Source organism: Lampetra fluviatilis, chromosome 15, assembly GCF_964198595.1.
Source record: "Lampetra fluviatilis chromosome 15, kcLamFluv1.1, whole genome shotgun sequence".
NCBI lineage: Eukaryota > Metazoa > Chordata > Hyperoartia > Petromyzontiformes > Petromyzontidae > Lampetra > Lampetra fluviatilis.
Window position 1 is genome coordinate 10,279,334 of NC_136289.1, and position 15,101 is coordinate 10,294,434.

At 46.5% G+C, this 15,101-nt stretch overlaps 1 protein-coding gene across 1 annotated transcript; it reads left to right on the forward strand.

Moving 5' to 3' along the window:
* The first annotated feature begins 681 nt into the window (after positions 1 to 681).
* On the forward strand, positions 682 to 14,703 carry HDAC3 (histone deacetylase 3). Its single transcript, XM_078863188.1, has 15 exons — positions 682 to 763; positions 2,000 to 2,082; positions 2,488 to 2,630; positions 3,586 to 3,667; positions 3,899 to 3,955; positions 4,153 to 4,208; positions 5,514 to 5,647; positions 6,941 to 7,021; positions 7,696 to 7,769; positions 8,224 to 8,288; positions 8,953 to 9,042; positions 9,137 to 9,195; positions 9,710 to 9,789; positions 11,020 to 11,180; positions 12,096 to 14,703. The coding sequence occupies exons 1-15, from the start codon at positions 709 to 711 to the stop codon at positions 12,163 to 12,165; spliced, it is 1,290 nt and encodes a 429-aa protein (XP_078719314.1). The 5' UTR covers positions 682 to 708; the 3' UTR covers positions 12,166 to 14,703.
* Positions 14,704 to 15,101: the final 398 nt, after the last annotated feature.

A 15,101-nucleotide genomic window follows, 5' to 3' on the forward strand; every position in this document is an offset into this window, starting at 1 on the left:
CCCTCACTAGTTGGCTGTGTCGGGTGGTGGCGGGTTTTGACGACACATTTATATATTTACGCGATCTCACCCCATAAAACCTCTATTATGAACTGCTGTGCCGTCGACCCCCGTTCCAGTATTCCTTCTCGAGGGCAAAGCTACGCCCCATCTCTCCATATACGGCCCCAAAACATAAACATACGGTAAATTATGTTAATGTTTCAAATTTATGTCGCTGATGGATAAATTATGTTGATTATATCTAAATAATGTTGATGATGGACACATTATGTTGATGATGGATAAATTATGTTGTTGATGGATAAATTATGTTGATTCCAGATAAATTATTCTATTATGTTTTATTTTTATTATTTTATTATTTCCCTTCTACGTGACTTTACCGAAAGAACCAAGGAGAGATCAATTATGTTGATGTTGGATAAATTATGTTGATGATAGATAAATTATGTTGATGCCAGATAAATTATTTTATTATGTTTTATTTTTATTATTTTATTATTTCCCATCTACGTGACTTTACCGAAAGAACCAAGAAATCAATTATGTTGATGTTGGATAAATTATGTTAATGACAAATACATTATGTTGATGAGGTGAGAAGGGAGCCAATCGGTGTCGCGCATCGGAGGACGCCCCGCCCACCACCCCCGCCCCGCCCCGCCCCGCCCTGGGAAATGTGGAAGCCGCCTCAGCGGTGCTGCAATGGCGGCACGGGTCTCGTACTTTTACGACGCGGACGTGGGCAACTTCCACTACGGTGAGGGAGGCAGGGCGGACGCGAGGAAGGAAGCGACGAGCGAAAGCCTGGACGATCCGTCGTCGTCCAGGAACCGTCAGAAAGCTGTTGCACGGTCCCTGTGTTGTGGCGTTTGTTGTTGTTGTTGTCCTGCGTTCACGGCTCAAATGGCTGGTGGGTTTTGCGATCCTTAGGCTTCAATCGGCCGCGTTACGCGGTTTTTTTAATTTAGTCGACGGTAACATAATTTACTTTATTTATTCTATTTGTCTCGCGCAAGAGTCGCACTGAGTCTTTGTCAGCAAGGGGGGGGGGCTGCCACAGCGGGTTTATTCTTTTTACGGACATCTGTCGTATGGGGGAGAGCGGGGAAGATCTTTATAGCTCATCGGATTTCTAAATAAATATTCTGATGAAGATGTTTTTTTGCGCCATTTAATTGATGGAAGTTCATTGTCCCGCGTCGGGAGGAAATCGGAACACCCGGAGAAAAACTTGAGCGAAGGTGTGGGAGGTAAGGGGGGTAGCAACACACACACACGGGTGTCAACGTACAGATGGAAACAGATGGCAATTAGTCTCACACTCGCTGGACAGCCACATCCGGGCGAGCCTGGGTTTAATGGCAAGGTACCTCGATGCTATACACCAAGCGCTGGGTTACATTGGGCGCAATGTGTTGCAGTGCAGTGGATGTTCTTTGTCGTGTGAGGGTCTGTGGCTCTTTGAGGCTTTTTTGGGAGATTAGGGGGCGCTCTGTGAGCCTTTGTGGGGGGAATGAGTCATTGTGGGGGGCCTAAGTTTGGTTCTGTTGGTCCTTGGGGCTTAGTTTGTATGACAACGTGGTGGGATTTCGTTCGTTATTTGGGATTTTGGGGAGTGGGACAAGGTTTTTGCTATATGAATCTTCGGGGCGGGCTTTGGTTGTTATCCTTGGGGGGCATAGTTTGGATTTGAGCCCGTCTTGCGTCACAATTTGGTTCTTTGAGCCCATGGAAGGGCTTTGGTTTTATGAGTCGTTTGAGGGCTTAGTTTTGTGAAATGAGTCCATGTGGGGGGTAAACATTGGCCCTATAAACACCTGGGGTGCTCGGTGGAACTATATAAGCTCTTGAGGGGGGTGGTGGGCTTTGTTTTGATCTCTTGAGTCCTTGGGGAGAATAGTTTGGGTACATGTGTCCAACAAGTTTGCAGCATTTCGTCCCTGTACTATCCACTGTATGAAGTCCATGCCTCTTTGTTTCCCCGTGTGCCCAGGGCCTGGCCACCCGATGAAGCCACATCGCCTGGCGCTCACCCACAGTCTCGTGCTGCACTATGGCCTTCACAAAAAGATGATGGTCAGTGGCTGTGCACTATCACCAGGGTTGTTCTTCACCGTTTGGGCAACCTCACGGTCAAAATGTCAAATCCCTTCTTGTGTTTTTGGAGGTGGTTAAATTTGGTTTTCGAAAATATGGCTTTTTAATCTAAACATTTAATGGCTTCACACACACACACACAATACAAAAGTCAATTGCAGCGTGGATGAAAACTCCAGTTTGTCTGAACGCTTCCAACACCAATCGGCGCACTGACCAGCTCGGAGAAGCTTGGCCTAATGAACCTCGCACTACGGGGGGAGGCCTTCGACCAGCAATGGATGAATAACTGGTTGCTGCTGCTGCTGCTGTACACGTAGGCTTGGTGTGCAAGGCGCACGGCTTGCATTGTCGGTGACGGTGCCTGCGCCCCGCGTTCCGCAGGTCTACAAGCCGTACCGCGCGTCGCAGCACGACATGTGTCGCTTCCACTCGGAGGAGTACATTGACTTCCTGCAGCGCGTCACGCCCCACAACATCCAAGGCTTCACCAAGAGCCTCAACACTTTCAACGTCGGGGACGACTGGTGGGATTTTTTTACTACTCCTCCTCCTCCCTCTACTTTTGGGTGCAAAATCACAACTTCTAGCATAAGGATTCGAACCTCCATCCCTTATGAGTCAATGTATTTTGCAATTTGGCGTTGCGTTTTTTATATTTAATATTTGTAGGGGTGTAACGATTCACTCCCATCCCTTCTAGACGTTCACTCGGTCGTCTGGTTTCAGGTGTATAATCAAATGGTTAAATAATAATTTCATTCGTATTGTGGTAAATGTAGCACTCTCCAATGCCTACAGTCACGTGAAACAATGCATCGATACATAAATGAAGAGCTGGCACCACTCAGGTCCTGGGTTTGAATCTGGACAGACCAATAATTCGGCGAGATTTTCAGTGTCGCAAGTTGATGATCTCGTTCTGGTCACCAAATGTTTCACGGAGCACATATACAATGAACATAAAATTCACATTTAAATTCCAACTCTTGATTGAAACCCTTTTACCTTGGTCGACATGCAGTGAACGCTCTTCATAGGGCATATACACTCAGGTGTGGATGTAGTACCCTTGAGTAGTTCTGCGATGTCATCTTCCAAGGCCATTCTTGGAAATATGTTGATGCATTGCTAGTTGCAGAGCTCCGAGTGGACATGTAATTGGGGGAAAATGCTACTGTGAAAAAAATCATGACACTCAAGAGCGTGCGTTTAATTTCTTTCTCTGATTCTCATGCGCAAAATTAGTTCAGATCGCCCCTACAGCCAGTAGAGGGGATACAATGCAACACAATGGTAAAAGACTTGATTCTGCAGTTGAACCGCGACCCTACATCATTACAATTCACCGAATTGCGATGTTGCAAAACATTTGAGGGTTACAACAAAAAGTTACATGCAGGAGAGTTGCAACAGTTCTATCATCTGCTGTAGGCATCGGGCTGGTTTTCCACCGACCGTGTGGCGTTGTCATTCCCACAGCCCCGTGTTTCCCGGTCTCTTCGAGTTCTGCGCAAGGTACACGGGTGCCTCTCTGCAGGGAGCGACGCAGCTCAACAACAAGGTGAGCTCACTTTCCGCTCGTGCCCATACGATCGCATTCATTAATGGATCCTAACACATCGGGTGGATATCGCCGCACAGTTTTGAGCAGCTCAATATCTGGGTTTACACTCCAGGGGCAGGTTTGGTGTTGGGAGTGGATAGCATCACTCCCAGTACATTCTGCTGCTAAAACACTTGCTTCCTGTGTGTGTGTGTCATATCCCTTTACCCCCCCCCCCCCCACAATTAGATGTGCGATATTGCAATCAATTGGTCTGGTGGGCTTCATCACGCCAAGAAGTTTGAGGTAACGTGTTCTGCTCATCAGAAAGTTGTCTTTGCTTTTTCACGTGAAAGTAAGGTTTACAAAACGGGCGGCTTCTCCCGTGAAATTAGATCGCAGAAGGGAAAAATGCTGGTATGTGGGGTAGTCTTGCTGTGTTGTGTGTTTGCCGCTGCTGGTTTGTGTCATTTAAACAAATCTTGTCTTGACTCTGTTTTCAGGCATCGGGATTTTGCTATGTCAATGACATAGTTATTGCCATCCTGGAGCTGTTGAAGTAAGTTTGTTGTGTCTCTTGATTTCCAGGATTAATTTACTTCCACGAATAAATTGTTTGCTGTAATATACTTCATATAACAGCCAGCCCAAGGGTGAATGTTTTGAGCAACATGGCCAAAGTGGTCGATTCTAAAATGATGTTCCAAGCAAAGCAACATAAATTGGTGATTATTCTTAAGAGTTGCTATTTTGCAATTATGAATGCAAATGTTTTTTTTATTTGCATGCATGCAAGTTAGTGTTTATTTTTAAAGTTGATATGAATATTTAATCTTTATTGAGAATGTAATTATTTAATGTTCTTCAGTAAGTTGTTCATTTCTCAAATGTTACGTCCTGCATTGATTTTGCGTATGCATGATAATTTGCTGTTTTTGCTCGACTAATTTAAACGCAAGCCTCGGTGAACAAAGAGATGTCGACTCTCACTGGGCACCTATATAATTTACAGCCCTTTGTCCCCACTGCTCGATGAAGGCTGCCCTACGCCATATTAGCTGTACGGATTGTTTGACTCTACTTCATTATGCTGGTCAGTGTAGGTTGGTGAAGTGGGGCCCGAGACCAGTACAGATATTCTTATCCATTGCTCATATCCGTGGCCAGACATCCAACTTGGGTCCACCAGGTTCATCGCGCAGTGTGCTAACCTCAGAACCACTGCTTCCACTCCTTCCTGGGTAATTAGGCATTATTATCTGCATATTAAACAGCTGCTGGTGATTGCAAAGAAAAGGTAATTAAATAATTATAATAATTTACGGCCCTTTTATCCACGCAGTCCCCACATGGGTTACTTTCTGGGCAGCAGAGGGTAGTGCTGCAATATAAATTGTCGTACTATATCTATGTACTATTTTTTTATTTTAGCAGGTAGGGCCCACTGAGCTATATAGATATTTTTTCAGAAGCGACCTGGCCACAAACGTTAGCTCAACGAAGTGGCTTACCACGTGAAAATGTATAGCAGTCAAATACTCTCAACGCATGTTGATTCAAAATGTGTAGGGCGAAACCGTAGGACACGGAGAATAATCCACACGACCACGGGGAGAGAGACGTGCGAACTCCAAATGTGCTCCCATGTCTAATCTCACTGCCATCACCGAACCCACGCTGACCAGCATGGTGAAGTTAGCACATTCACGACCGACCATTGCGCGGAGAGGCCTTCATCCATTGACACGTACGTGCCATTCCGCTGATGGACAGAGCGCTGCCCCCACGCACTCGGTCAGTCGTGGGCCGTGTCTCTCGTTAGCCATGCGTGAGAGAGCGATCGTCGGTGCCACTGCGCGCGCAGGTACCACCCGCGTGTGCTCTACATCGACATTGACATCCACCACGGGGACGGGGTGCAGGAAGCCTTCTACCTCACCGACCGCGTCATGACCGTGTCCTTCCACAAATATGGGAACTACTTTTTCCCCGGAACAGGTGAGAGGGGCACCCCCCCCCCCCCGGGAATTATTTATTTCTTTAGCTGTTAAACGTCTTTTAAACGTGTTGTAATTCTCGTCAGGTCCCATCGTGTAAAGTATACAGTCTTCAACTTCTGCTATCCACTCTGTCTTTCTGGCCTGTATTAATATGCTGTGAAGAAGGGCCATTGCTCGAAACGTCGCCAGTTATAATTTTTTGCTTTTAAGGTCACAGTGTTATTTACGCACGTGTCAAGTTTTTTGTGCTTGTCCAACACTGCCAACGCAAATCACCAAATAATGTATCAAGTGATTAGTTGCGGTCTATATCGAATGTGCTTCAAGTTCCTGTGTAACAATTCGTGAACAACTACTGACATTTGTCAAAATATTTCTATATCTCTTGGCCTCCTAGTCATGTTTGAAAGCATTATTTTCCATAACATACACTTGGTCTGTTGTTGGTGTACACTGCCTTAACTGTATATCGATCTCATCAGTTCTCCAACACTGAGCAGGCTTGAGCCTGGATAGTGGTTGGATGGGCAACCACCATCAATAGAAACAGGTGTTATAGGCTGATGTAGGGCTACGTGATGGGCAGCAGGTTGGGCTATGCAGCAAAGTCCACTCTGAAGCAGACAGCGGGAGTGTATCATGGATATTATAAACCCGCAGTATTAATCGGGGTGGCCGCTGGATTCGAACCGTCAACCTCTGAAACAAGCGATGAACGCTCCAACTGAAACATGCGTTTAGTGTATTTGGCTGCTATAAATTTCCGCTTGATAAGCCATTTCGTTGGGCTATCATTTGTGGCCAGGTCACGTCTGAAAAAACAGCTATATAGCTCAAAGTATGAAAAATAAGAATAGGTTTTACCCTTTCTGGCAATAAAATGCAGTGTGTTTTTTGTTTGCATTCTGACCACAAGTATTGTGGTTAATGCAGACATGATTCCTTGTAAAAAAAAGGTTTCAGTTTTGTTGCCAGTAAAATGGGGAAAAACCCTATTCCTAATAAAATAGGTGTTAAGATATTAAAACACCAAATAGATACATTTTCAATGCATATGCTATCAGACCATGTTTGTTTGCATGTTTTTACAGCAAGTACTTGTGGTTAATACAGACTTGATTCCTTGCAAAAGGTATCTATTTTCTATTTGAAAATCTTAACACCTATCCTTACCTGTTAAAATAACAAAAAGTTTTTCTACTTTTTATAATGTTTAGACAGTGTTGAGTGTGGGGCAGGACCTGTGGCGTGACATCGCGGCTGACGTGCTGCCGTGTGCCGCACCTCACAGGTGACATGTACGAGGTGGGTGCGGAGAGCGGGCGCTACTACTCCGTCAACGTCCCCCTGCGGGACGGCATCGACGACCAGTGTGAGTTGCAGTGCGACTGCCCGATCGTCAATTTTATTTTTTTACATCAATCTTGTTTTGTTGAGGGTAGCTGCCATATCTCTTCACTCTCCTTAAACCTCTGATCACGGAGAACTGCAGTATTCTACGGAGCGTGTGACAATATCAGTCGGTCATCCCCAGGACTCGGGACGGTCCTGACTGAGTGACGTTTCATTCCAGTCCATGGATAAATGAGAGGCGATTGGTATCTGAACCTGTGATGGGCCTGCCCAAGGTCGACTCAGTCTTTAAATCAATACAATACTAAGGTGTGTGCAAGCATTGTGGGGAGAGACCAAAGGTGGCCGGTCTTGGCACTTGCCACACCACAGAGCCCCCTGAGTGCAGTGTCACTTTTAATAGGTGCTCACTAACAGTACATGAATTTCGATTTAAAGCTTTCGTGACTGCAGGGATTCATCTTCTTGGTTCTTTCGGTAAAGTCACGTAGAAGGGAAGCAATAAAATAATAAAAACAAAACATAATAAAATAATTCTCACGACGTTTCGGCCACAACGCAAGCAGCCGTCCTCGCCTTCTACGTGACTTTACCGAAAGAACCAAGAAAATAACAGTACATGCCCCAAATGTAAATTCTCTACAGAAGGTCTTGGTTTTTGACGTATACTTTTTGATTGCTGGTTGTATGCAGGCTACAGGCTGCTGTTCCAGCCAATCATCAAGCAGGTGATGGACTTCTACCAGCCCACGTGCATCGTGCTGCAGGTACGATCGCCCAGCAAAACCGTGTGTGTGCGCATGCCATCCCATTTCTTATCGATTTGGCTCTATCTTCTTGGTTCTTTCGGTAAAGTCACGTAGAAGGGAAGTAATAAAAGAATAAAAATAAAACACAATAAAATAATTCTCACGACGTTTCGGCCACAACGCAAGCAGCCGTCTTCAGGTGAAAACCAGGTCCGTCGAGGCGACAGACGGACCTGGTTATTACTTCCCTTCTACGTGACTTTACCGAAAGAACCAAGAAGATGAATCCCTGCAGTCACGAAAGCTTTAAATCGAGATTTGGCTCTACTTGTTCGCAAGTTGTCCACTTGGTTCTGCACCATTGTGATACGCCCGCCTACCTGGCGTGCATGTATGTTGATCTTCTTTCGCACTGTATTTAGCGATCCGTGCTAATTGGAGATGCGTGTGTGTGTGTGCATCCTGTAATTAGTGCGGCGCCGACTCACTGGGCTGTGATCGCTTGGGCTGTTTCAACCTCAGCATCAAGGGACATGGGTAAGTGTTGGCGGCGGCTGATGGCGGTTTGCTTGCTGGTCTTGTTGAGTTCACACGTAACTACGAAGGGCGTCATGGAAAAACTTAACCCACAAAATCCCATTGTCCAGAAAGTAGGCTGCTAATTCCATTATTCCCATGACAGTTTGTCCAGAGTAGTCGTCTAGCAGATAGAAAAACTCCATTGGTGTATTGTGGTATGGAGTTCTACGAAGCATTGGGATCTGCGCCTGAGATGCTCCTTACAGATGTTAAATATAGTTTCATCTTCTTGGTTCTTTCGGTAAAGTCACGTAGAAGGGAAATAATAAAATAATAAACATATAAACATTAAATAAAATTCTCACGACGTTTCGGCCACAACGCAAGCAGCCGTCCTCAGGTGAAGAACAGGGCTGTCGGAAAGACAGCGTCCGAATGACAGCCCTGTTCTTCACCTGAGGACGGCTGCTTGCGTTGTGGCCGAAACGTCGTGAGAATTTTATTTTATTATGTTTTATTATTTTGTTATTTCCCTTCTAAGTGACTTTACCGAAAGAACCAAGACGATGAATCCCTGCAGTCACGAAAGCTTTAAAACGAAATTTAATTATAGTTTGTTATGTTCTCGCGATGGGCCTTGAGACCGGGTGTTGTGTATGTGCGCGTCTAATGTCGGTCTCAGCGAGTGCGTAGACTTTGTGAAGTCGTTCAATATTCCGCTGCTGGTGCTCGGCGGAGGGGGCTACACCGTGAGGAACGTGGCACGGTGCTGGTGAGTCGCGCTTTCCGCCTGATCATGACAACGGTTGTCAGCCTATCGGTGATTACGGGTGGCGGTACCTAATGCCTTGGCGTTGATGTTGCAGGACATACGAAACCTCTTTGCTGATGAACGATCCCATAAGCGATGAACTTCCATACAACGGTGAGTGATTACTCAGGTTGCATCCTCGTGTAAACTTTACATATGCCAACTTTGGTAAGATGCAGTGGTGATGTCGGTTATACCGTATGGGTACGAGATCTGTATTTTTTAACAAAAGAACTCGAGAAAAAATGTCTGGCCTTTGATTACAGGTGCATGTGGAGAATGCTAGTGATATGAAAAATAAATAGGGGAAGTAAAATACAAATTGGGAATGAAACGGAAGTTTTGCAGATGTTATCAGGAGGCGGACGTTGCAATGAGTGGGACGTGTAGGAGAGAGGGGGGGCAGGTTGCCGATGTAGGCTTTGGATGGAACACCCAGGGGTGGACGAAGCAAGTGGGAGATCCACACCGTAAGAGCAGATCTTGAAGGTCGGATATTGACCTTACAACTGCAGTATCTGGAAGAAGAAGGAAGGGATGGCGAGGCATGGTGACCTGTCCTTGAACTCGTTACTCTTGATGATGTGCTTACACACTTGACGATAATCTCAATGTCGTTTTGTTTCAGAGTATCTGGAGTACTTTTCACCCGACTTCAGTCTGCATCCAGACATCAGCACTCGCATTGAAAACCAGAATTCCAAGCAGGTATGATGCACTTTCGCAAGTTTGAACGTAGGAAAGCTGCAGTTTCAACTTATTAGAAAGCCACGAGCCATATGCACGTTTACTGGTAGGAACCTCCTGGTTACACCAGCCCACAGGGGATTATTGTGTCCGTCGTGCAGGGAGGGGCTGGGTGGGGAGGGAGGGGCTGGGTGGGGAGGGTGGGAGGGGTGGGACTGGGTGGGGAGGGGCTGGGCATATTTGGGGAATACACCACGCCGCCGTTGACCCTGGCCATTGACCGAGCAACCCAACGTTCCTACCAGCTCCCTCCGCAGGAATGTGTTTAAACTAGATTGAAAACTAATTTCTTTAGAACTGATTTTTTGTGTTTAGTTTCTTATCCTTCCCACCTCCGTTTGACAAGGTTGTCTTCGTAAGGTGCGAAAGAAGTTCGACATACATGATGCTACTATATGGAACCTGCATAATCTACGAGATTACATACGATAACATTACGATATATTACAGTGTCTACAATGTACTGTTACCTTCATGTTAACACTAATTCACAGCCCATTTTCAAGCGAGCGCCAGATGAAGGCATCCCCCACCCCATGTCAGTCGTGGGGATTGCCTGAGACCATACTTCACCACACTGTTCACTGCAGTTTGTTGACAGTGGGAGCATAGCTGCAGGCACATAGAATTACAGTACCGTAATGTATGTTTCTGCTCTACCCTCTGCTGCCAACATCAGAGCCCTGTAGCAGCCATTAAACACCCTGCTTTATGCACGGTTGTCGCCCATCCAAACACAATCCAGGCTCAATCCTGCTTTGAGTTTGAGACCTGGTGAGATCGGGTACATTTTGTGTGATTTGGTCAAAGGGCTACAGCAGTGTTCTCCACTCATTTTCAGAGGGGGGGGCCACTTTTGCCAATAAAACATCAGCGTGAGGGGCACCACACATTTGAAACCAATTGGGTTTGACAGCATGATGGGGTGTTTTCACGATTTGTGCATTGACGGGGGTTGCACGTCAGCGACCGCGCTGAGGTCACCAGGGCCAGCGAGTGGCCTGCGGCCCTTGCATTAAAGAACGCCGGGCTACAGGGATATTTGTATATAAATAGCCTCACAGGTGCGATATTGAATTGTATTTACATTTTTTTGTGGTCTCTCCGTTATATGCAATTCCTGGTATATTTGCCCACGTTGTTTCGGATACACTGTCCAATACTTACCTTGCCTTCCGCACTGCACTGCAGTACTTGGAGCAAATCCGGCAAAGCATCTTTGAGAACCTGAAGATGCTGAACCACGCACCCAGCGTTCAGATCCACGAGGTTCCTTCCGACTTACTCAGCTACGAGCGCAAGGATGAGCCCAACCCAGACGCCCGCCCCGGCACGGACGACGCCATAGTCAAGTACGAACGCACTCACGCGCGTATACACACGCATCCACACACGAAATTAACCATATCCATACACACTTACCCATACACTAAAAGACAAAGATCCCCCGTGTAGCCTTGACAGACTGTAGGCGCAAGTGCTCTTAGCGAGCACCTATGAAGGCCAGAAGGGCACACGAGGGGGTGGGTGGCCAGCACCACGCCCGGCCGCCTTTGTCTCCCTCGTTGCGATGTTTTTACGCACCGCACCAGGTACTCATTTGAGGCTGAGTCGACCTAGGAGACGCCCATGACCGGTTCAGATAATCGTCACTGGTGTTGGCCATGAGCGGGAATCGAACTCGGGTTGCCAGGTTTGTAGCGCAGCGTGCTAACCGCTACACTAACACACACCTACCCGTACACACACTTGCCTGCCCATAGACTCACCTACTCGTACACGGACACGCTTATTGCTTAGCTCAGAGGTAAGGATCTTATGACTTGCGGGCTGAAAACGGCCCATATCTTAATTTTGTACAGCCCATAGGCCACATGTGGCACACAGTGTCCAGAAAGTTCCCAGCACGTGGAGTGAAACATCAGTATTAATGTCGAACAACGCTCAGGCACAACTTGAAATTGCATCGGAGAGCTATGTGGCACAACCGCAAAAAACATACGTCGTACCAATAGATTTGCATCGCCTAATTTACATGTTTTTGTTGTATTGTTTTTGCTTTATCCGGGCCTCCCCGATTACCCTGCATAATTGACAGGTGACTATTTAATGGACTGACCAGCCTACGATGCAATTGCCCCATAGGCTCCTGTCCATCCATTCGTCCCCAGTTGGTCACGTGTTTGTGTTCTGTGCTCACGGCGTTGCTCTGTGACGCCGTCGAGTGCCTACCCGTGACGCCACGCGATGTGTCTCTTGGCGAGCAGGCCCGATGCGGCCAACGAGTTTTACGACGGAGACCAGGACAACGACCGGGAGAGCGACGTGGAGGTGTGAAGGCCGGAGGTGCCACGCGGAGGCCTCGGACGCACGGAGGTGTGACCGTCCGAGCACGGATCTCTTCCACGATATCAATTAGGCGTGTAATGATGTATCGATTTGTAAATGATGATTATGGTCACAGTCATCAGTAGCCGTGAACTATCCACTGCTGGATAAAGGCTTCCCCCAAAGCGTTTCCTTCCCTCGCGATCCCGCAGTGTATAACAATCCACCCAATTCACGATTAGCTTATTTAATCGCTCAATCTTGGCGGTGGATGTCCACTTGGACGTGTTCTCTCTCCTTTGGCTGCCACTCAATCGTTAGGCTCGACCACTATGCCGTCATCCTTTTCAGTGATGTGTTACTGTTCTGAAGGCCTCTTAACCAATATGATGTGTCTGGCTTGCGTCTGCTCTCTGCTCTGGGTTCCTCTTCCTTTCAGTGTAATTCCAAGCATGCACCTTGCCATGTTTCTTGCACACTTTTCCGCTCCTGTTCCATTTAGTTTTTCCATGCCCATGTTTAAGTTATAGCGGATAGTATACACTGATTAGAAATATTCTTATCGAGGCACATTGGTACGTTGCGTTTCATTAGTAAGTTCATATTTGCAAAGGCCCCAAAACCTGCTCGTACACTCCTGACAGAGAGATCATCTTTAATGGTTTGTTGAACTTATATGTAACTTATATTTTACCTAACATTTTGCTTGCTCTGGTTTTATTTCTGGAGCGCTACTTCTAGACCAAGTTCTTCTATCACTTCCAGTAGTTCCTTTCCATTGGTTGTTACGCCCACAATACACGCATCGAATCGCTCGAATCGTACAGCAAACCCTTGCCCATCCCCCGGGGGTTACGTTCTTGAAAATATCCGCAATCAGTAAATCCGCAAACTCGAAGGCAAATGTGAAAAGTAGGTTGACGATTAATATTTTCTAACGCTAAATGCAGCTTGTACGGTAAATGTATAGAATAAAAAAACTAATGTATTGTACAATACTGTACACATCCGTGTACAGTAGTGTACAGTATTGTACATGACGGGAAGAAAAATCACGTGGCCACGTCGCTGCCACACTGGAGGCTGGGAATACATCACCTGGGGACCCGCCATGGGCTGCTTGGGAGACGAGATGGAGACAAGATGACGCGTATTTCTTTTCGCGGCAGCATCACCGCAAGCAGTACAGTTATGCACACAGGAATCTCCCTGTCAACTGCGAATGGTCAAGCCACAGGGGCGCCATCGGCGAACCGTCCCTCCAATAAATTTGGCGTAAAACCATGATGAGGAGGGAAAATCGTTACATGCCAAACATAAGATCCTACTTGATAAAATGGCCTTGTCACATGCGTGTGAATTTCTCAAAAAGTGTTATTTCTTGTAGTGACCATTTGCTGTGCTGTTTTCGTTGTAAACCAGAAAGGTCGGAAGGGATCCAACCAATCGCATAGTTGTAATTGTTTATTTTCAGTCGTCTATTTTTTTAGTATGGCTGTGATATTCACAGTGAAACAAGACAAAGTCTTGTGGTGCAATGATAATGTGACTTCTCAGATACAGTCTGTTTTCCTATAACGCGGTAGTTGCGTTCCTGTAGAACACCGCATTATAGAAAAATCACGTTCTAATAATACGGGCTAAAGCACAGTCCGCGATAACACGTGAGATGCGGATTGTGCAGGCTGAACAAAGATTGAGGCGCGTGGATAGCACGTGCCTCAATCTTAACCTGGAGTGCACGCACGCCCTGGGGGTGCGAGATGTTCTTTCGGAAGGTTAAGAACCACTGATCGAGAAGCAGAGGTCGCAACCGGGTACCCGATACCCGTACCCTACCCAATACCCGGCTACCCGTACCCGTTTGCGACCCTGCTGCGGCCGGGTACGGGTAGGCCGTGAGTCACTGGTGAGTAACCGTTTGTCACTCATTTCCCAACGTCTTGTCTCTTCTCACAATTTAAGTTCCTAGAATCAACCCACCCGCGCCTGCAACATGGCTTCATCCCAGAGGTCGCAATCGGGTACCCGATACCCGTACCCTACCCGATACCTGGCCGGGCACGGGTAGCCGGGTATCGGGTAGGGTACGGGTACCCGTTTGTGACCCTGGTGCAGCCGGGTAAGGAATCAAAACCCGTTTGCGACCTCTGTCGAGAAGTATCCCGCCTTGGATGAGGCTATGCCGAGGCAGCCGTACAACGGCTTATTCCGACTCGTGCGACGTTGTTCTGTTCGCTCAATCGCGTGATATCCAATTCACATTTGCGTCATTAAAAAAAATGCGTTCCCTAATCCATTCATCACGTCATATCCAATTTGCTTTGTGAAAACGCGGCGTTATAGGAGAACAGACTGCACGTGAATACATCGAGTACTTTACTCGTGGTAAAGTATGACCTGTAAGCCCTGATCTACGTTGTAATAAATATGTACATCTGTTAATCAGTTGTGTGAATGTGTACCGACTTGCGTTGCACAGTGCAGAATAGTGGCGTGCATATTATTTTGTACATAAATGCGTTTTAAAAATAAAGGCAATGTCTTTTTGTACAAAGCAGTGATTTAGTTTTTTTTGTGTTTGGAACGATTCCTATTTAAGTTCCCATACCATCGATACGTACAAAACAGTGCCTAGGTTCTGTACATTTGTCAAATCGATAGTTACAGAAATGTTAAAGTGCCCACTTAATTATAAAGTACAGGATTGAATTCCCTGCCTGCATATAATGTAATGCAGGCGTTTATAAATGCCCTGCTGGATGAAGGCCTTTCTACGCAGTGTTGGTAATGGGGGTTGTTTAACAAAAATTCACCATGCTTGCCACATGAACCGCAATTCCTTGTGGATCTCGTCAAGGAGCATAAACCATCCCGCGAGCTCCAGTCATCCTTGCAGCGTCTCTTGTCTAACCATCGAACAAAGACGGTCACTGCATCTCGCG